The 22,821-nt window shown below is 43.9% G+C and overlaps 1 protein-coding gene across 3 annotated transcripts in view; it reads left to right on the top strand.

Annotated features, from left to right (window-relative positions):
* Nucleotides 1–22,821, top strand: part of SLC29A4 (solute carrier family 29 member 4) — a 601,272-nt gene that overhangs the window by 466,331 nt on the left and 112,120 nt on the right. For all 3 annotated transcript variants that reach the window (XM_063934124.1, XM_063934122.1, XM_063934123.1), the window contains one exon: nt 2,419–2,542. In XM_063934124.1, coding sequence (XP_063790194.1) covers nt 2,419–2,542 — 124 coding nt within the window. The remainder of the gene's footprint in view (nt 1–2,418; nt 2,543–22,821) is intronic.

The following is a 22,821-nucleotide window of genomic DNA, read 5'->3' as shown; positions in this document are numbered from 1 at the left end:
AGGGATTAATATTGATGCACTATTGGATATACCGTCTAAATGTCCCCTCTAGTAAACTCAAGTGTCAGACAAATTCCCCACCTTCCGCATTTATCTATTTGCCTATATGCAGGCTAAGAATTATGCTGTCTCAATCACTCAATGGTTTTCAGATAGGGATTGGGTAATACATTGGATGGGATGCTCCTTTTTCTGCCGGCTCCTAGGCAAACAATTTCTGTACACTATTCCTTTCTGAGGATGCAGATGGACCAGGAACAGGTGCGTTCTGGTTTGAGTAGGTGGACACAGGTAACTCCATCTTTATTGTGTTATACTTTGTTGAAAGCACTTCAACTTTCCAGGAAATTGCTCACAGCTATTCAATATCAGATATTTTTGAATATTTTCCATAAAGTGTATTTTCCCCCTCATCGCCAATTTGTAGCTGGAATGCTTTGGCTTCCTGTCTTTACTGTCAGTCGCCAGTGGTGGACCTGTACCATTATTTTTGGAATTGCCCTCTTCTTAGGGATTCTGTTTGATGGTATGAAAATAAGCCCTTGAGCACTTGGTGAATTATGTTCCATTTAAAGATGTGTGGGTGAAATTTGGAATCCTTCTGGAAGGAGCGCAAGTGACAAAAGGCTGCAAGAAATCTTTCTTAATTATAAGTGATGTGCCCCATAAGGATATCTTGCATACATGAGATGATTTATCACTCCCTACATTTAAATAATTTCAAGACAATTTTTATGTTTTTCACATGGATTGGATGGAAACCACGCTGGAGAAAGAAACGCGTGTTTCTACGTTTTTTGAGACATGGGACAGTTATAGCACTACCTTAAGTCTGATTTCTGGCATCAGATTGGTGAATCTTTGAAACAGAGCATCTGTGGTATTGTACAGCAGGTGACCCTTCAAACAATTTTGATTCCAGACATTCTTGTAGTAATTCTCCGTTATGGTTCCTTTGCTGGGTCTCCGGTTCCGCATTTTGGCTCTCACTTATCTGCTCCTGGTTATAATAACTAAAGAGTAAATACAATCCCTCATAAGGGATCCTTTAAAGGTTGAATTTATTTGTTGACCTATGTCTTTTATTTGTATATCAACATGTTTAAGGAAAATGGTATTTTCATCTGACAATTCTCATTGACAATTATGACTAATTATCGTAAGCATCTATTATACTGTATGTGATTGTATTTTTAAAGTTAATACATTATCTGTAACATTATATTTTCAACATTGGATATGGAAAAGGATTTATTATTTAAAATGATAATGTAAGGTAACGATATTTCATTATAGTGTTTCAATAAAAATAATGAATAAAAAAAATGACTTGTACCATTAGTAAGCAATGGAGACTGCTAATGACAGGAATATATGTCCTAATTCATATTTGTATGCAAACACAATGGCTTGTGTACAAGTACCATTTTTGGGGATCTGCATAGGCGCAAGACACATTGAGCATGTGCAGAATGGGTCTTGCGATGTCACTTGCAGCACCATCAGCCACAACATGATTGACATTTGGGGTCAGCACTCAACACTGCTATCAAAATAAGGGGTGTCAGCCCCATTTTGAAGGTGTGATGGGTCCAGTGTTTGCATCATTGTACGCAATTTCCTGAACCCGGAGTATCTGGATCTCTTACGCCGGCTTGCCAGTTCCTAAAACCATCAGGAATCATCGCCGATTGTCACGATGGTGATCCGGGGCTGCGTCCTCAGATGCAGCACTCAGATATTTGTTAATGCAAACAGGAGGCATCTATCTCCTACAGATGCCTCCTGCTGCATTAGAATTGCAGCTGTGCAATTCCTTACAAGCATGAATCTGGTTCATAGAGGGCATCCAGTCAGGATCCCGACGGTCGAGATCCCAGTTGTCAAAATACCAACGCCGGATTTCCGATACTGACCAGAATGTTGGCACTGGCATCCCGAATAGTATTACAATGCCGCGTTGGCATCCCGACAGCCGGGATCCCGATCATGTCATTGCTATGCTGCCAGAGAGGTAAGGGGTAGGGGGGGGGGTAGGATTAGGCTGTGTGTGTGTGTGTGTGGGGGGGGGGGGGGGTTAGGGTTATGCTGCGGGAACTGGAGGTTAAGTTTAGTCTGCAGGGAGGGGGGTTAGGGTTAGAGTATGTATGTCTCTGTGAAAAAAATGAAGCGAGAACATACAGAACAATCCTTGTTTTTCAATGGATATTTAACTTTGAAGCTTTCAAACAATCCATTATTTTTTTTTCTTTTTGATATTGTTTAAGTACAGATATTTATTATTTTTCATATTTTCAGCAGTCAAATTATATTTGTGTATTTTCTTGTTCAAATTATGTGACTATATTAATTTTATATAATAGATACATTTCTCATAGTTTATATTCATTACTTATATTATGGTATACTATCTTTAAGGAGAACAGAGGTACCACCACTGAAAACAGCATGGAATTGCAGTCAGATTTAACAACTAGAGGAACTTACGTCAGATTTGATGTTCCTGTGCCCAAAATAAAAAGCTGCTGGCCAAACTTCAGAGGTAAGACATATCACTGTTCGTATTAAAATGTAAAAATTAGTTTTTCTTTAGATAATTATATAGGCTGGCTCAGTGCCTACTTTCATGCACATAATCCATTTTTTTCTAAATGAAGGATCATTCATTTCTATATTTGGAAAGTTTACTTCTTGAAAATAATCTTCCCTCCACGCTTTTTCAAAGTTCATGGTGGCCGTCTTCCTCATTGTCACAATATGTACCAATAGTTTTAATCAGTTGTTCTCAACCTGACATATTAGTACAACCAGAGGGTACTTACTGTGATATTCATTCAGCGAACTTGAAAAAGTTTCTGTAATACAGTAGCTTGGGCAGGATGGGACATCCAGATTAAACAGATAGGGGAAGCAGTGCTCTTGGGATCTCTAGCCCCATAAATCAAAGTAGAACCCTAATGACAAAATTAAAAAGTATATCCCTGTAAAAGGAATCCTGTGTGGACTATAGTTTTATTGTCAATGATTTTTTTCATACATTGTAATATGTGAAAATTATATATGTACAATTCATTTTATTCTTGTGTCATTTAAAAAAAATCTTGTTTATAGCACATTTATTATTTTTGTATATAGTGGTGATTAAAAATTGTATCTAATACTATGGGTGTTCATTTCACATGCATTGCTTTGCAAATGTTTGGGTTACCACTAGTGTAGTTTGATTGTGGGAAACAAAAAATGAAATTAGATGGGAGAGGGCTTTACTAGGCCAGCCCCCAGTTCAAGTCAGTACAGACCATTAAAAAGAAGGACCCTAGAATCGTGGGGCCCGGGCCAGCTGCCCATACTTGAACCTTTATGTTGTTGGACTCACCTTTTTGCTGCCCACTTTGTTTTGTACACATGATTTAGCATTCTGCTTTATACCATTTGCTCAGTCTGCAGTTGGTGCTTTCAAGGGCAGATTGAGCAACCAACTGAATTATTTATACTGTTAGATACCTCACAACTTTCTAAAATTGGGAGGCAGGACACAGACGTGCACCAAAGGCATGGACCTAAAATTAGGCGGTGTGGCCTCGCAGCTAGGGGCATGGCCTTATGGGAAGTGCCGCAATCATAGACCACACCCCTATTATCGCCATTGTGGGGGCATGACCAGCTGCTAGCCATTTTTTTTAAGATCCTCTCTCACAGTGAATAAACAGGACTGTCATGCTAAATTCGGGAGATTACGCCGGTATTCTGTTGGCAAAGGCCCACTACCAAAAATGTGCTATGGGGCACAGAGCTGAGAGGGGCCCACCTTCCCCATCAAAGTTACATGTGTTTATAAATTTTTCACCATTGGGTATTACATAGGGACCCTTACAAACTTTAGCCTTGAGGCCTGCAAAATATTTACAGTAGGTATGCCCCTGGACCTGCTCTTTGTAATCTGGTATAAAATGAACTGGAGGGCATTATAATGTTTTATAATTTGAACTGTGGCACTGTAATGTGGCAAATATGAGGTAGAGGCACTATAGTGTGGCATAATATGAACTGAGGGCACTGTATGTTGTATAGTGAATTGGAGGCACGCTGTGGCATAATGTGTACTGGCAGCCCTACAAAGTGACATAATGTGACCTACTATGGTTCATAAAATAAACTAGGGTACTACAATAGGGCATAACATTAACTAGGGCACTGGTATGGTTGAAAAATGTAACCAGGACACTATTATGGGGCTTAAAATAAACATAAGCATTGGGACAGGCACCCCTTCAATATGTTGCAGTAGGGACCACAAAGTTCTGGCTATGCCCCGACTGTGGGTATTTTGTTAGTTCACTGTTCTTTTCATCATTATCTCTATGCTTATTTGCACATTGTAACCAATATAGTGTGCCCAACATCGCTGCTTTGTCTAGTGCTCTGTGTACACTAAATGCTTAATTTTGATAACCTTGCAAGGACCTTGCCTAATATATCTATCTCCCCCATTATGTGTCATCAATTCCAAGCATTGTCCAGTGTAATCAACCAGATTCTCCTTGGGTATGATGAATAATCCTTGCAACCAGGGCTGGATTTAACCATTTGGAGGCCCAGAGAACTTTAAATAGGGGAGCCCTCACCTCCGGTTAGCACTGCTCTTCTGGCTGTGCCTGCTCTGTGCGCACATCCTTTCCCATACCTTCATGAGGAAGCAGCAGTGCAGGTCCTACTTGCACTCCTGCAGCAGCATTGAGAGCCCACAAGGGACCAGGTACTTTTGGGAACCAGTGCCTCTTATCCCCTGTGTCTCACCCCCCCCCCCCCCCCCCCCCGTGTCTCAGCCTCATCGTCCTGTGTCTCTCATCCTCAACTCCACTGTGTCTCTCATCCTCCCCCTCTCCTTCTATATCTCTTAACCTTATCACCCAGGCTCTTTAGGCATCATTTCCCAGGTGGTTCTCTGGCCCATCATCCTGTTTTTTTCCCCAGCACACCCCCCTTTATCTCCACAGATTTGTGCATGAATTATAGCGTGCCCGAGGTAGCAGGACTCTGGCGTGTCTATGAATGTGTGCTTACCTTTCTCCTGGTGCCAACACTGTGTCCAGGCTGGCTCCATCTTCACTCAGAGTACCTACTCTCCACTGTCAGCACTGCTCTCCTCTAGTCCCGCATCCTCCCTCCTCCTGTGCCCTGGCTGTGGCAGATTATGGGCCAAGGATGCGGTGTCAAAGCAACTGACCTGCTGCGCAGGGACAAAGGGGTCTATTTACTAGCCTTGGGTGGTAATAAAGTCACTCCTAACTGCCATGTCACAGGCTGGGTTTTAAAAATGACAGGAGCTGGTTGGTTGGTAGTTTATCTCCATCGGCCTTATCTCCATTCGAAGCTTAGTAATTAGACCCTTCAGAGAGCTGCTTCTGGTCGGAGCAACTCCAGCCAGGGGGGGCCCCCCTGTATTAGCTCCATGACCTCTGTATTTCATGCAAATCTAAACCTCTTTTCTTTTACGTCCTAGAGGATGCTGGGGTCCACATTAGTACCATGCGGTATAGATGGGTCCGCTAGGAGCCACTGGCACTTTAAGATTAATAGTGTGGGCTGGCTCCTCCCTCTATGCCCCTCCTACCAGACTCAGTTTAGAAAATGTGGCCGGAGGAGCCGGTCACAGTTAGGGGAGCTCCATAAGCGTTTTTCTAGTTTTATTATTTTTCTTAGAATTAGGCACAGGGAGGCTACTGGCAACAGCCTCCCTGCTTCGTGGGACTTAGGGGGGGAGTAGTGTCCAACCCTGAGAGGTTAATGGCCACTATCTCCGCTGACAGGACACTGAGCTCCTGAGGGTGATGATCGTTAGCCGCCCGAGGCGACCGCTAACTCCCGCAGCATGCCGCCACCCCCTAACAGAACCAGAAGATTCCGGTGGCGAGTGAGTCACCGGCGACCCGACAAGCGGGGAGCCAGTGTGAATGGCGGCAACAGGGTAGGAGCGCAGTTAGCTCAGTGGTACACATTGCGGCGCTATGAAGGGCGCCCTTAGCCAGCACGAATACCCTACACTGGTCACTCAAGGCTGTCAGGGACCTAGGTAACGCTGCTAGCCCATACTTCAGGCCAGTATAAAGAATTTAAAGTGGGAAGATGCGCCATGTTCAAGGGGCGGAGCCTCTCCTCAGAGCGGACCCAGCGGCTTCCAGCATCATTTTCTCCCTGCAGATACACCTACAGCGACGCTGACAGGGAGTGCTATCCCTCCACACAACTCCAGCTATCCTGTGCGATACCAGGGGGTTGTAGAAGGGGGGGGGGGGGGGTAGGCTGTAAATTACTGTGTAGTCTTTTAAGGGTACACAGTCAGCGCCAGGTATTTGGTTTATATCTACCTATTGAAGCGCTGTGTGTGTGCTGGCTCTGAGCTCTGTGTTTCTCTGGAGGAACTTGGGAGGAAAACTGTGTCTGACATTTTCCTGTGTGTGAGGGTGTATGTTCTCTCACATAGCCATGCCCAGGGACTCTGTCTTATGCTGCAGAGGAGGTTTCTTCTCCAGAGGAATCCATTTCATGTACCCAGGAATGTAATGTCTTGTCTCAGGCTTCTATATCTGAGCCAGAATGGCTGACGTCAGTTAAGGGAATGCTCTCTCAGATTTCTACTAGGGTGGCTCATACTGAGACTGAAACTCAGGTTTTAAAGAATTCTATGGCATTTTGGTCAGGTTCTGTTCCTATTCCTTCCTTCTAAATCCCCTATCGTATACACAAAGAAACGTGCGCTTGACAGATTATGCAAGCCAACACGGATACAGACTCTGACACGGCAAACGGTGATGGGGATTTGCTGGGGGGGGGGGGCATCCCTTGCAAAGAGGGTGCAGCTTATAATTGAGGCCATTAGGAATGTGTTAAACACTATTGACACACCACCTGAGCAGGTTGAGGAGGCTTACTTCACAGACAATAAGAAAGCCTCGCTAACCTTCCCTGGGTCTAAAAAATGAAACGCTGTATTTAAAAAATCCTGGGAAATCCCGGAGAAAACTTTACAGATCCCAAAAAGGATTCTGGTTGCTTTTCCCTTCCCTGAGGAGGATAGAAAAAAATGGGAAAACCAACCCATAGTTGACGCATCTGTCTCCAGACTGTCAAAAAAGGTGGTTTTGCCTATCTCTGGATCTACCGTGTTAAAAGAACTGGCTGATCGTAAAATTGACACTACGCTCAAATCCATATACACTGCTTCAGGAGTGGCGTTAAGGCCCACTATTGCCTGTGCGTGGATTTCTAAAGCTATAGTAAAGTGGTCAGGCATGTTACTAGAAGACTTAGATACATTGGATAGAAGTGACATTGAACTATTTTTACGTAACATACAGTCCATGAAGGACCTGGGTACGCTGAATGCAAGGATATCTTCCATGGCTGTCTCAGCTCGCAGAGGACTCTGGCTACGCCAATGGTCTGCAGACGCAGAATCCAGGAGAAGTGTGGAGAACCTACCCTTCACAAGTCAGGCTCTATTTGGGTAAGCGTTGGAAGCGTGTATTTCCATGGCAACCGCGGGTAAGTCACCCTTTCTTCCCTCAGCTACTCCTTCTACGAAGAAACCCTTATCTTCATCTACATCGCAGTCCTTTCGGACTGCTAATACGAAAAAGTCCAAGCCTTCCACCACCTTCTTTAGAGATGGTCGGGCAAAATCCAAGAAGCCTGCCCCTTCAAGTTTCCAAGACCAGAAGCCTGCTTCCGGTTCCTCTAAATCCTCAACATGACGGTGGTCCACACAGCCTGGAGAATGGGCTGGTGGGGGCGAGACTCAGACGTTTCAGCCATGTCTGATTGTCATCCGGCCTGGATCCCTGGATACAGGATATTGTGTCCCAGGGTTACAGACTGGAGTTTCAAAAACTCCCGCCTCACCGATTCTGCCAATCAGGCTTGCCAGCTTTACTGACAGAAAGGACTATCCTACGGGAAGCCATCCAAAAATTGGAAAGGTCAACAGTCATTGTTCCAGTTCCACCTCATATGCAACACAAGGGTTACTATTCATACCTTTTCGTGGTACCGAAACCGGATGGTTCGGTCAGACCGATTTTGAACTTGAAACCGTTAAACCCTTATCTGAGAGAGTTCAAATTCAAAATGGAGTCTCTGAGAGCGGTGATCTCAGGTCTGGAGGAGGGAGAGTTTCTGGTATCCCTAGATATCAAGGATGCATACCGCCACATTCCGATTTGGCCGCCGCATCAGGCTTATCTCAGATTTGCACTGTTAGACAATCACTATCAGTTCCAGGCACTGCCATTCGGTCTTTCCACGGCACCAAGGGTGTTCACCAAGGTGATGTTAGAGATGATGGTTCTCCTCCGTAGACAGGGAGTGAACATAATTCCATATTTGGACGATTTGCTGATAAAGGCATCATCCAGGGAAAAGTTGTTGCGGTCCATTGCTCTCACGACTCATCTGCTCAGGGAACATGGTTGGATCCTGAACCTTCCAAAGTCGCATTTGGAGCCGACAAGGAGATTGTCTTTCCTGGGGATGATCCTCGACATGGAAGTACAGAGGGTGTTTCTACTGGTGGAAAAAGCGTTGGTGATACAATCAATGGTCCGGGATGTCTTGAAGCCTACCCGGGTATCTGTTCATTAGTGCATTCGCCTTCTGGGGAAGATGGTTGCCTCTTACGAGGCTCTACAGTTCGGAAGATTTCATGCTCTGTCTTTCCAACTGGATCTCCTAGACAAGTGGTCGGGCTCTCACCTACACATGCACCAGCGGATACATCTGTCGCCGAAAGCAAGGATTTCACTACTCTGGTGGCTGCAGATGTCTCACCTTCTGGAGTGCCGCAGGTTCGGGGTTCAGAACTGGATCTTTCTAACCACGGATGCAAGTCTCAGGGGTTGGGGCGCAGTCACTCAAGGGGAAACCTTCCAAGGAAGGTGGTCAAGTCTGGAATCTATTCTTCCAATAAACATTCTGTTAACTGAGAGCTGTATACAACGGTCTTCTCCAAGTGGCACATCATCTGCAAAATCAGGCCATTCAAGTACAGTCGGACAATGTGACGATGATGGCCTACATAAACCAACAGGGAGGAACAAAGAGCAGAGCTGCTATGAGCTGCTAAGTCAGAAGTAACAAGAATCCTCCTCTGGGCAGAAAAGCACGTTGTGGCGCTGTCAGCAATCTTCCTTCCAGGAGTGGACAACTGGGAAGCAGATTTCCTCAGCAGGCACGATCTCCATCCAGGTGAATGGGGTCTCCATCCGGAGGTGTTCACAGAGGTGACCAGTCTTTGAGGCGTGCCTCAAATAGACATGATGGCCTAACCTCTCAACAAGAAACTTCGGAGGTACTGTTCCAGGTTGAGAGACCCACAAGCACTGGCGGTGGGTGCCCTGGTAACACCATGGGTGTTCAAGTCAGTGTATGTGTTCCCTCCACTTCCTGTCATTCCAAGAGTTCTAAAACTCATAAAGAGAACAAGGGTTCAGGCAATTCTCATTGTTCCGGCCAAGGAGAGCTTGGTACGCGGATCTTCTGGACTTACTGCTGGAAGATCCTAGGCCTCTTCCTCTTCGTTGGATCTTCTGCAACAGGTGCCGTTCGCTTATCAAAACTTACCGCGGCTACGTCTGACGGCATGGAGGTTGAACGCCAGATCTTAGCACGGAAGGCTATTCCGAGCAAGGTTATTCCTACCCTGAAAGGAAAGGAGTAACGTCTAAACATTACCATCGCATTTGGAAAATGTGTGTCTTGGTGTGAATCCAAGAGGTTTCCTACGGTGGAGTTTCACCTTGGACGGTTTCTCCTCTTCCTGCAAGCAGGTGTGGATATGGGCCTGCGTTTGGGATCCACAAAGGTCCAGATTTCGGCTTTATCCATTTCCTGCAATCGGATTGGTTTGAGCCTTTACAGGAGGCTAAGGTCAAGTTTCTCACGTGGAAAGCTGTCACTTTGTTGGCCTTAGCTTCTGCTCGATGTGCGTCGGAATTGGAGGCTTTGTCCTGTAAAAGCCCCTACTTAATCTTCCATGAAGATAGAGCTGAGCTCAGGGCACATCAGCAGTTCCTTCCAAAGGTTGTGTCGGCTTTTCATATCAACCAACCTATTGTGGTGCCAGCAGCTACTAACTCCTCAATTACATCAAAGTCCTTGGATGTTGTGAGGGCTTTGAGGATCTATGTGAAGAGGACTGCTCGTCACAGAAAATCGGACTCTCTGTTTGTCCTGTATGATCCCAAGAAAACTTGGGTGTCCTGCTTCTAAGCAGTCGATTTCTCGCTGGATCAGGTTCACTATTCAGCACGCGTATTCTGCGGCAAGATTGCCGTACCCAAAATCTGTTAAGGCCCACTCTGCTCGTAAAGTAGGTTCTTCCTGGGCGGCTGTCCGGGGTGTCTCAGCTTTACAGCTTTTCCGAGCAGCTACGGGTCGAACACGTTTGCTAAGTTCTACAAGTTCGATACTTTGACATCTGAGGACCTAAAGTTTGGTCAATCTGTTCTGCAGGAATCTCAGCACTCTCCCTCCTGTACTGGGAGCTTTGGTACATCCCCATGGTACTAATGTGGACCCCAGCATCCTCTAGGACATAAGAGAAAATAGGATTTTAATTACCTACTGCGCTTCGTTATCCTGCAGTGGTTACTTAGTTCAGTACTGCTTTGTTCTTGGTTAAGTTCTGTTTTTCTTACTTGGTTAAGTAATATTGTTCAGCCGTTGCTGAATTTTCAAGCTGGTTAGCTTGGTTTGCCTTGTATGTGTGAGCTGGTGTGAATCTTGCCACTATCTGTGTAAAATCCTTCCCTCTAAGTTGTACGTCTCCTCGGGCACAGTTTCTAGACTGAGTCTGGTAGGAGGGGCATAGAGGGAAGAGCCAGCCCACACTATAAAACTCTTAAAGTGCCAGTGGCTCCTCGTGGACCTGTTTATACCTATTAGCAGAGGGAGACATATAGTCTAAAAGGCTATGCACAGGCTTCTATTTTCCAGGAGAAATGACCATAAAATGTCTAAACCAGCCTTGAGAGAGATCTATTTAATTTGGTTCGATCCTTAAACTAGTGTGGAGTGGGCTGGAGGTGCGCCAGTAAGCATGTACAGTAACTTAGAACGAAAGGATGTAGAGAGAGACCTCTTATTGGGTCAACCACTGGAGAAGGCTTACTGTGTGGCGCACTCTTTTTGTTACATATATTATATATTCATCATCTGGGAAGGAGAAGAGAAACATCTGGAAGATTTTGTCAAAAAACTTAATGATAATAATCTGAACCTGAGATTGACGCACGAGATTAGCAGAAATGAGATTCCCTTCCTAGATTTAAAGATCTATAGGGATACCAACGATATGCTGGCAACTAAGCTATACAGGTTGAGTCTCCCTTATCTAAAATGCTTGGGACCAGAGGTATTTTGGATATGGGATTTTTCCGTATTTCGGAATAATTGCATACCATAATGAGATATCATGGTGATGGGACCTAAATCTAAGCACAGAATGCATTTATGTTACATATACACCTTATACACACAGCCTGAAGGTCATTTTAGCCAATATTTTTTATAACTTTGTGCATTAAAGTGTGTCTACATTCACACAATTCATTTATGTTTCATATACACCTTATACACACAGCCTGAAGGTCATTTAATACAATATATTTAATAACTTTGTGTATTAAACAGAGTTTGTGTACATTGAGCCATCAAAACACAAAGGTTTCACTATCTCACTCTCACTCAAAAAAGTCCGTATTTCGGAATATTCCGTATTTCGGAATATTTGGATATGGGATACTCAACCTGTATAGGAAAAAAATGACCACAAATAGGCTGCTTTTACATACTAGCTCCCACTTTCCGCCAACGGTACAAAACATACCCAGGGGGGAATTCCTGAGATGAAGGATAAACTGTACCAAAGATGAGTCATTTAAAATCCAGAGTAAAGAACTGACCATTAGGCTGAAGGAGAGAGGATACAGTATTAGATGCATTAAAAAAGAAAGGAAGGCACTCCTCCGAATGGACAGACAATTCCTCATTTTCCAAGAAAGCAAGAGAGACAAACGATTGAAGGATGGAAGCAAACCCAAACTACGATTTGTCGGTAACTTCTGCCAGCAGTGGCGTGAAATTAAGCATGTTATCAACAAACACTGGCCGATACTCCTTAATGATCCAGATCTGGCCAACAATCTAGATTCGTCAGTATCCATGAGCAGGAAAAGGTCACCCATTCTCAGGGATAAGCTGGTAAGAAGTCACTTTACTCGAACATCTAGACGGAAGATGGGAATGAAGGGAACCTACATTCAGAGTATGTAGAGTATGTGAACATGTGGACACAAATCCAGTGATTCAAGACAGATATGGCAATAGGGTGGAAATGGGTGAATTCACAAACTGACAATCATCAAGTGTCATTTACTGCATTCAGTGTCCCTGTAGAATGTTATACGTAGGTATGACGACAAGAATGGTAAAAGTAAGAATCATGGAGCATATGGGGAATATTAGAAATGTTGAAACTGATATGGCATGATTCATACAGATTACATCTGTGGCTAGGCACTTCTATCATCAACACTCCAAATCTCCGGATGAATTTAAGTTCTTCTGTCTTGAGAAACTGAGGATGGGAATTAGAGGTGGTGAAAGCTGGAGAGTAAGTGGATATTCAAGCTCGATACTATGGCCCCGTTCGGCTTGAATGAAAACATTAACTACAGTGTCTTTTTGCCAATATAGTATATTCCTTTGTAAGTGTGATTTTGTTTCATCACCTATTTCTGAGTAAATATAACATCTATAGAACCATCAGGACATATACCCGTGTACTTTGGACAATTTGGGCAGAACAGTGATACAGTAATTATCTGTCTGTAGAACCACCAGGACATATACCAATGTACCTTGGATAATCTGTGCAAAATAGCGATATAAGAATTATCTGCCCTTTTACCTATCAAGATGTATGGGTGAGAGATTTTTGCGCAACATAATGTTAAAATTGTCATAATGCCTGCATAATCATCTGGGCATACATATTGGTATATGTGCCTCATGGGCAATTTATGCTGAGTAATGGTACGATAATTATTGGTTATTTTTGTACCATATTAGGACCTATATAAGACTGCCGTCTATATGGTATTATTAGGACATATGAGTAACTCTAATGTGGTACAAATTAAAATATAAATACAAGGGCGCTACATTGAGTGACCGCCCATGACACTGAGATAGGGCACAGATAATGTCCATACGCTTGATAGTTTATCTTTACTGGTTAAGAGAATCATACAAGCATAGTACATGGGACACACAATTTATTTACATCATACGGAATATTATAAGGTATTAGTGCTAATAAATACGGGCGGAGTGTTTTTATTTTCCACGTTTTTATATTACACATCCTTATATTCCACTTTTTTGACTTCCCATGCTATTCAACCCATTCACTCTTAAGACAGCGCACTAACATGCTACGCTAATGATGTCCGTAATTGGGGACAGATATGCTCTCTTTTGGATGGGGAACATGTATGTGTCCAAATTATGGAAAGAATATGGGCAATCTGTGTGATATATACTACGGGAGAAAACGATAGTATCTCTGATCTCTTTGAAATTATCTTTACTACTCTCAGACACCACTCAACACAACCATGAAGATTATGTATTTGTCTGTTTTACCGTATGCATCATGAATATTGTTTTTTTATGTATCGGATTAACCTTTAATTTGGTGACTGATCCCTATATATATTTTTCTACAACAACAGATTAGATAGATAAGGACTATCATGCTTTGAGATGTAATATTATCAAAACAATGTGTCAATATTAACAAAAAAATAATAAAAAATAAAAAATATTACATTTTGATTAGTTATCCTGATAATTTACAATTTATACAATTTTTATATTGGTAAATAAGTGAGTCAAGCAATTAAGGAGTATTTATATACATAAGAGGGACATTATGTATATAAATAATAACATATATCCTATCCATCTCAAATGAATACAGTGATCCCATATGTAGTGATAAATTTATTTGTAACAGGATGTAGAATGTTTTAGAAAACTGCTCTGATAGCTGCCTATACATAACAGTCGAAACATTGGGGTCATTCCGAGTTGTTCGCTCGTTATTTTTTTCTCGCAATGGAGCGATTAGTCGCTAATGCGCATGCGCAATGCCCGCAGTGCGACTGCGCCTAGTAAATTTGCTATGCAGTTAGGTATTTTACTCACGGCACTACGAGGTTTTTTCTTCGTTCTGGTGATCGTAATGTGATTGACAGGAAGTGGGTGTTTCTGGGCGGAAACTGGCCGTTTTATGGGTGTGCGCGAAAAAACGCTACCGTTTCTGGGGAAAACGCGGGAGTGGCTGGAGAAACGGAGGAGTGTCTGGACGAACGCTGGGTGTGTTTGTGACGTCAAACCAGGAACGACAAGCACTGAACTGATCGCAGATGCCGAGTAAGTGTGGAGCTACTCAGAAACTGCTAAGAAGTGTCTATTCGCAATTTTGCTAATCTTTCGTTCGCAATTTTGATAAGCTAAGATTCACTCCCAGTAGGCGGCGGCTTAGCGTGTGCAAAGCTGCTAAAAGCAGCTTGCGAGCGAACAACTCGGAATGAGGGCCATTATGTTTACTTTGTCTGGATATTCTACATACTTAGGGAATTAACCGTATGTATTTCTGTAATCAATAAATCTTGTTGCTGGGAACGTATGTACTTTTAGTTTGAATACAAAGAGGTCCTCTAAAGCAATTAGACTCTTGTTTTTCCCTCCTGCTGTGAGCTATGATCAATGATTAGAAGTTACGCCCACTGCTGCTATTTATACGGCTCAGATGTATGAAGCCGTCTAACTCCGATGTGAACAAGCCTATGTGAAACGTAAAAAATTAACAAAAAGAGTGCGCCACACAGTAAGCCTTCTCTAGGGGTTGACCCAGTAAGAGGTCTCTCTCTACATCCTTTCGACCCGTCTATACCCCATGGTACTAATGTAGACCCCATCCTCTACGGGCTACGAGAAAAGGATTTACCGGTAGGTAATTAAAATCCTATTTATTATGTCCATATTTTCTGTACTGTGTTATGTTCATATATGTTAAACGCCTTGAGTCCGATTGGAGAAGGAGCTCTGTAAAAAAAAAATATTATTATTATTATGACAGCACTACATGTATTCAGTAATATCGAAGATAAATTTTGAAACAGTAAATATGTTTCCTTCTTCTTGTTCATTCAATATAACACTTGGTACTATCTATAGTTCACAGCAGTCAAAAGAAGGGAGGTAGGTGAGCAATCTAAGTGGATTGACTGTACTGTACATTGGACATTTGATTGCTTGGATTTTCTGTCCCCCATGACATTATTGTTATAATAACTAACTAAACTCAACTTCTGTATAAACTTAAAGAACAAACATCCTCAAATATGCATCCCTTTATCCCATAGATAACTATGTGCTCACCAGTACTCAGTTGACCTCTGGATTTATGGCCTCTGGATTTATGTGTAAGGTCCTACAACTTTAAGGAAGTTGGCGGAGATATTGACAGACAAAGATAGGAGCCCAATACTAATCTGAATACAGCATAACAACACCAGGGTATTATTACTGAAGGACAATGCACAAAGACAACCAAACACACTGCACACAATAGAAAAGTCAGAGTGGAAACCAATAAACCTTTTATCAAATGAGGTGTGTCATGTATGCAAATCACTTAACAACTATCTCCTGTATAATAGCCCAGATCTGTGACTCTGTGTTTCTGTGTGCCTAACGCTGGGCAGAGTCACAGCGCTGGGCGGGGTCGCAGTCACAGATCTGGCCAATTATATAGGAGATGGGAAAATAAACAACCAGCCGAGGATCCACTTTCTCTGGTGTGCCAGCATGGCTGCAGGCATGGGGGGCTGAGGCACAGTGCTCTCCCTGGCCAGCGGTCTGCCTTGGGCACAGCTCTCCAGGCGCAGCCTCTCTCTGTGCACCATGCTGCATGGGGGACTGCTCAGCTGCGTGACCCGGGGATCAGGAACCAGTGCCAGGCCGCTGACTCCGCCGCACACCTCACCTGCAGCAGCCGGGCACGGTACTCCACCCTGTGCGGGGACAGCACCACCATCATGTCTTCCGCTCCTCAACACCCTGAGCAGGTCTGGGGCGCAGCAGCTGAGGACATTACATGGTTCAAGCCATGGATTAGAGGTATGGACTATCCCGTCTCTCCACCATCCGTGGCACCCTGCCCCTCCCCCACCCACGGCAGCCCCGCACCAGCCCTTCCCCACCCCGCATGCACCTCTGCACCTGCCCCTCCCCCACCCGCATACTCCATATAATACAAATACTGATTCCCAGAAAGGCGTGTAGAGGTTAATGGGGTGTAGCCTCTTGCGACATTGTGAAGAGCGCCCGTAGGGTGCAATGAAGCACCTAGTAATAATAATAATTATTAAAGACATAGAGATGTAAATTTGGCAGAAAACTGTTAGAAATTTATTAAACTAAATCTAGTGATGAGCGGGTACGGTTCTCCGGGAACTGGACTCACCTTAATTTTTTACGATCCGAGCCGGGATCCAAGTCTGGCTCAGGGTTTCATGCATGACTTGGATCCCAAAATGAGGTAAAACGTCTTCCTCCCACTGTCAGGTTCTCATGGGTTTTGAGTTCTATAAAGGTCCCCGGTGATCGCACCATCTTCACTCCAGCTGTGTATTGAACCGACGTGTCCATGCGGTGTCCATACAGGGGTGCTGTGTTCTCCATCCAGGGGTGCTGTGTGGTCCATCCAGAGGTGTCCATAAAGGGGTACTGTGTCCTCCAGGGGTACTCTCCATCTATAAAGGGGTGCTTTGTCCTCCAGGTGTAATCTCTCCATCCATAAAGGGGTTCTGTGTCCTCCAGGTGAACTCTGTCAATCTAGAGGTGAGCAGAGACTGTACTTGGAATGGGAAGATCAGCCTGGGTATAAGCCTGTGAGATGGTCATGTGGAGCCAACTTGCCAACCTTTGCTTATATGCATGCCATCCCTGCTTGTGGAATCCATAGAGGATGAATAAGAAATATGTTTTCCTAATGGAACTAGTACGATCAACGTAGATCCTGAGAGCATGGACCACATCCAACAGGCTTTCCTCTTGTGAAAGACCAGGTTCCTGGAAGGTCCAGGTTCCTGAAAGGCCGATGCCACAATTGGTTTGTTGATATGGAATTAAGACACACGGTATCCATGTTTAGTCCGAAGGACTGCCCAGTCCTGGTGGAATATCAAAAAGGGGTAGCGACAGGAGAGAGCGCCCAAGTCTCGGGCTGAAGCTATAGCCAGGATAAGTATAATCTTAGCGGTATGTCACTTGAGGTACACCATCTCCAATGGTTCAAATGCAGGCCCGAAGAACCAAAGACAAATCCCATGGAGCAACCAAAGGGACGAATAGAGGCTGTATCTGGAGTACCATCTGGATACACACATCTGGCAAGGGAGCCAGTCTCTTCTGGAACCAGACAAGACCGAGGCCTGGACCGGACCTTCAGAGAAGCCAGGCGAAGTGCCATGGCTAGGCCCGCCTGTAAAAAGGCTAACAGTTTAGGAATCCTGAGAACTTTAGGGTCATAGTGATGATGAGCACACCACTGAAAGTAGGAGTACCATATCCGGTGATATATGCGGGCTGAGACTGGTTTCCGGGCCTGAAGCATAGTTTGAACCACCGCACTAGAGAAGCCTTTTCCTCTTAGGAGGGATGTCTCAAGAGCCACGCTGTCAAAGACAGACAAGGTAGCACTTCCGGTTTAGGCATGGAGGAGTAAGTAGCACCTCCCGTGAGCTCCTCAGTCACCACCAACATACCTGTGTACCGCTGAGTGCTATTACCTTTCCCCAGTCCCCACCTCCACTCTGTTTGGACACCTGTCCATATGGAGAAGTTTCTGGGTGCTTCGGCTCACACTAGAATACCGCCGCCAGCTCTCCCTCCCAGGCAGGAGAAACGCCGCGCTGATCAGAACATGGCGCTAAGCGTGGATTCGGCTCCAGGAATGCCAGCAGCTAAAAAAGCTATCACTGCTGCCGCGGGAGGCCCTGACCAGGCACAGGTGTGTGATATCTCAGCTGCCCCAGTCAGTGGTGGAACTAGCGAGCGGTGGGCCCAGGTGCGACAAAATGCTTTGCCCCCCTTCCCCCCCTCATCGCATCCAAGTCCACCCGCTCACCCCTGGAGAGGATCTGGTGAGGGGGACCTGCTCAGGGCCAGAGAAATGGATACCTAGCAACAGTGCTGTAACTAGACATTTTAGCACTGTGTGCAAGAAACGGCATCGGAGCCCCACCCCTGCATGCAAAATAGGTGCAGTGTGTGGCTTCGTGGGGAAGGGGTGTGGCCACAAAATAATACCAATTCATAAAACGGTGCACAGTAGTCTCCATTATTCAAATTACGCCGCACAGTAGCACCACTACACCAGGTAGAGACCCTTTTACACCTTACGGCGGACAGATTCCCCTTTTTACACATTACGGCAGACAGCGTCCCATTTTTACACATAACGGCAGACAGCGTACCCCTTTTTACACATAACGGCAGACAGCGTCCCTCTTTTTACACATAACGGCAGACAGCGTGCCCTTGTTACACATAGCGGCAGACAGCGTCCCCTTTTTACACATAACGGCAGACAGTGTGCCCTTTTTACACATAGCGGCAGACAGCGTGCACTTTTTACACATAACGGCAGACAGCGTCCCCTTTTTACACATAACGGTAGACAGCGTGCCCTTGTTACACATAGCGGCAGACAGCGTACACTTTTTACACATAACGGCAGACAGCGTCCCCTTTTTACACATAACGGCAGACAGCGTGCCCTTGTTACACATAGCGGCAGACAGGGTACACTTTTTACACATAACGGCAGACAACAGCGTCCCCTTTTTACACATTATGGCAGACAGCGTGCCTTATTTTCACATTATGGCAGACAGCGTGCCCTTTTTACACATTACGGCAGGCAGATTCCCCCTTTTTACACATTACGGCAGAAAGCGTCCCCTTTTTACACATTACGGGCAGGCAGATTCCCCCTTTTTACACATTACGTCAGGCAGATTCCCACTTTTTTACACATTACGGCAGACAGTCCCCCTTTTAAGAAAGAAAAAGAGAAAAAAAGAAAGGAGAGAAAGAAAGAAAGAGAATTATACTTACTCTCTCCGCTGGCTCAGGCTCCTCGGTGCAGCTTCTCCAGAGATCCCGGGCAGGAGAGAAGGAGGAGGAGGGAGGTGGAGGAGGGAGCTGCAGCAGCACTGTGTTATTGGTGGAGGCGCTGCTGCTGCTGCTGTCCCTCTGCTTCACTATAGGCTGTTCTCCGCCGCTGTGAATGCTGGGATACGCTTCACAGCGGTGGAAGACAGCCTATAGTGAAGCAGAGTGAGACCAGCTTCAGTGCCTCAACCAATTACACAGCGCTGCTGCAGCTCCCTCCTCCACCTCCCTCCTCCTCCTTCTCTCCCCCCATCCCCCCCCCCCCCCGTGCCGCTGCACTGTTCTTCTCTCCTCTCCGGGCGGCTGTGTGCTGCGGGCAGCAGTTGCCCGCAGCACACAGCGGCATGTAATGAGTCAGTTTGACTCATTACATGCTTTGGGCCCCTGGACAGTGGCGGGCCCCAGTGCAACGCACTGGTTGCACTGGCGGTAGTTCCGCCTCTGGCCCCAGTCACTTATAATGAAATTGTGGCTGCAATTCAGAACACTATGACTCCACTGCTGCAGAAAGCAGCGAGTGATATTTCTACACAAATGCAGCAGCTCACACACAGAGTATCAGAGACAGAGGTGCGTCCAGGGACCACAATTGATGATATTATACTACTGAAACATTCAGTTGCACTCCTAGAAAAAGATAACAAGCGTCTTCTTGATCAAATTGATAATATTGAAAATCGCACACGCCGCAATTTGCGCTTAGTTGGTCTATCAGAGTCGATTAAGGGTCCAGGGCTTGAAAATTTGTCCGTAATACTCTCCCAAAGCTTTTACACATTGAAGCAGAGTGTACCGATATGGTTATAGAACGTGTTCATAGGATGGGAGACCAACCCCATACAGGCTCCAAGAAACTGCGTGTGGTAACCTTCAAGATGATTAATTTTTTACATAAAACAGCTATTTGGAGAGCCTCATGTAAAGTGGACATTCTACAAAGGGAAGGTAAAACCCTGAGTAACTTCCAAGACTACGCTGTAGAACTTTCAAGAATTCGCAAAGTTTATGCCCCTATCTGTGCTTTCCTGGTGAAAGAAAAGCGCAAGTTTGCCATGCTATATCCTGCACGTATTCGTGTATTTAAAGGATCGTCATTTATCGATTTCACAAACCCCAAAGATGCTGAATCTCGTCTTCATGACATCTCTGATAATCCAACTGTGTAAAGTTAAGGCTGCTTTATGCTAATTTTGGCTATATGGGCAGGGAAAAAAAAACCAAAACATTGGTTTATATAGCCTCAGTTACTGTTACCACCTTCTAAAATTATGTGATGGTCTGCTTGAGTAGCACTTGGGCCACAACTATATAAATTTGTATGTTTTATTCTTATGTATTATATTCCCATTACTGATGGGTACTTGTGGTAAGACGGAAGCTCTACTGCTAGAAAGTTCTAAATTAGCTGTTTAGTATGGTTATCAATACTTTACCTGAAGTCCAGTTCCACAATATATTTGATGATGTTTCCATTATTAAGGCTATTGGTGTTGCCTGTTCTTTTCTCTCTTTCACTTTTCCCTTGTCCGATGTCTTGTCACTTTCCTATTATAACTTCCCTGCCCACTCTCCCACTCAATCCCCTTTCTTCACTTCCTCACCCTCCCTCGATATTGAAATTATTTATTGTACTTCAATACATGGTGCTTTTCTTATACTGTAATCTATATGGAAAGCATTAATATTGGTACTTTGAACGTAGGGGGTATTAACACCTCAGCTAAACGCCGTAAAATTTTAATGTATCTAAAAAAAAAGCTATTGACATTGCTTGTTTGCAGGAGATGCACTTGGTTTAATAAGAAACTAAAAAAACTACAGATGCTTAATTAGCCATTGTTGGGGACTGCTTCACTTAATTTAAAATCATGTGGAGTGGTTATATTGGCTAGAAGGTCTCTCCCTATACAGGTACTATCAGTAGATTCTGATACTGAGGGTCGCTCTGTCCTGATAGACCTCAAGCTGAGTGGAAAATTATGTCAAATATGTAATATGCACCTAACAATTATAAAAAAAAAAAAGTTTTTTCTTTACCTCCCTTATGGCCAAATTATATACATGTGATACTTTCTCGTTAATTTTATGTGGAGACCTTAACTTAGTTTCTTCCCATTATCTAGACAGATCTTATTGAAACAAATCCCTCAGACCTTTCCCTAAAATAGGAGTCCCCTGGCTAGCAAAAAGACTAAATTTACTAGATTCATGGAGAGCGATTAACCCCACGGAAAAAAAATAATTTTCTTGCATCTCCATGGCCTATAATACATGGTCCCGGATAGATTATATCCTAATTGCCTCAACTCTCTTCCCAAATGTTAGACAATCTATAATTGAGCTCCTATCATTATCAGATCATGGGTTGGTCTGGATAGACTTGACCTATCTGCGCGAATCAAACCCTAACCCTCTGTAGAAATTCCCCTCGCATTTAGCGAACTCTATTGGCATTAAAACTAAATTAAATGCAGTATGGGAAAATTTTAGACACACCAACTTTATTCATGAATCAGAAAACCCCTCCCTCTTTTGGCAGACAGCTAAAACTGTCTTGAGATGTGAGGTGATTTCCTATTGTGCACATATTAAAAAAACAACATAACCTTTTATATTTGGAAAAACAACAATTATTAATGTCAGCTTATCAATTATTTAAACTAAGCCCCACTGTAGAAAAAACAAACAAACCTGTATTACAGCCAAGTCACACTTTAATCATCTATTGAATTCAGTAGGTGATAAACATTATTTTAATGTTAATTATAGATATCACCGATTTGGGAACAAGTCTGGCAAGCTCCTCACCACATTACTAGCAGGATCAAGAAACCCAATGGTGGTACACCCACTACGTACTTCAGATAGCTCACTCTCTACTTCAAATAGACAAATAACTGAAATCATGCGGGACTTTTATGTAAACTTTTACTCTCTTCCTCCCCCTTCCCCTCCCACTATGTCTATGCCTACTCCGGAACCTCAATCTCCTCATTTGACACCATTTTAGGACACCCTTCCCCAGGTACCTGCAGAATTTCTCCCCTCCTTAACTTCTCCAATTACATTTAGCAGAAGTGTCAACTGCCATTAAACAGCTTAAATTATCTAAAGCTCCTGGCCCAGACAGATATTCGAATGAACTCTATAAAGCTCTATCTTCAAAAATATGTCTTACTTTACAGTCTGTCTTTTATCCAATTCTTGACCGATGGGGCTCTACCTGATCACTTCACTGCCGCTATAATAAAAGTCTTACCTAAACCAGGTAGAGATTTATTTTTACCAGGGTCTTATAGGCCAATATCATTATTAAATGTCGATTACAAAATTTTCACAAAAATTTTAGCAGAAAGACTCAAACTAATGTAGTATGTATACTGTTTTTTTTATTACCGTCAATGTATGAAATGTCATATTTCTAGGGTGTATATATGTATATATTCATGTGTAAATTATACTAAAAACGTGGTAATGTCCGACGGTTTTATATATTTATGTATGTATAGATGT

Source organism: Pseudophryne corroboree, chromosome 7 (genome assembly GCF_028390025.1).
Source record: "Pseudophryne corroboree isolate aPseCor3 chromosome 7, aPseCor3.hap2, whole genome shotgun sequence".
NCBI lineage: Eukaryota > Metazoa > Chordata > Amphibia > Anura > Myobatrachidae > Pseudophryne > Pseudophryne corroboree.
This window is presented reverse-complemented; position numbering and strand designations above follow the sequence as displayed.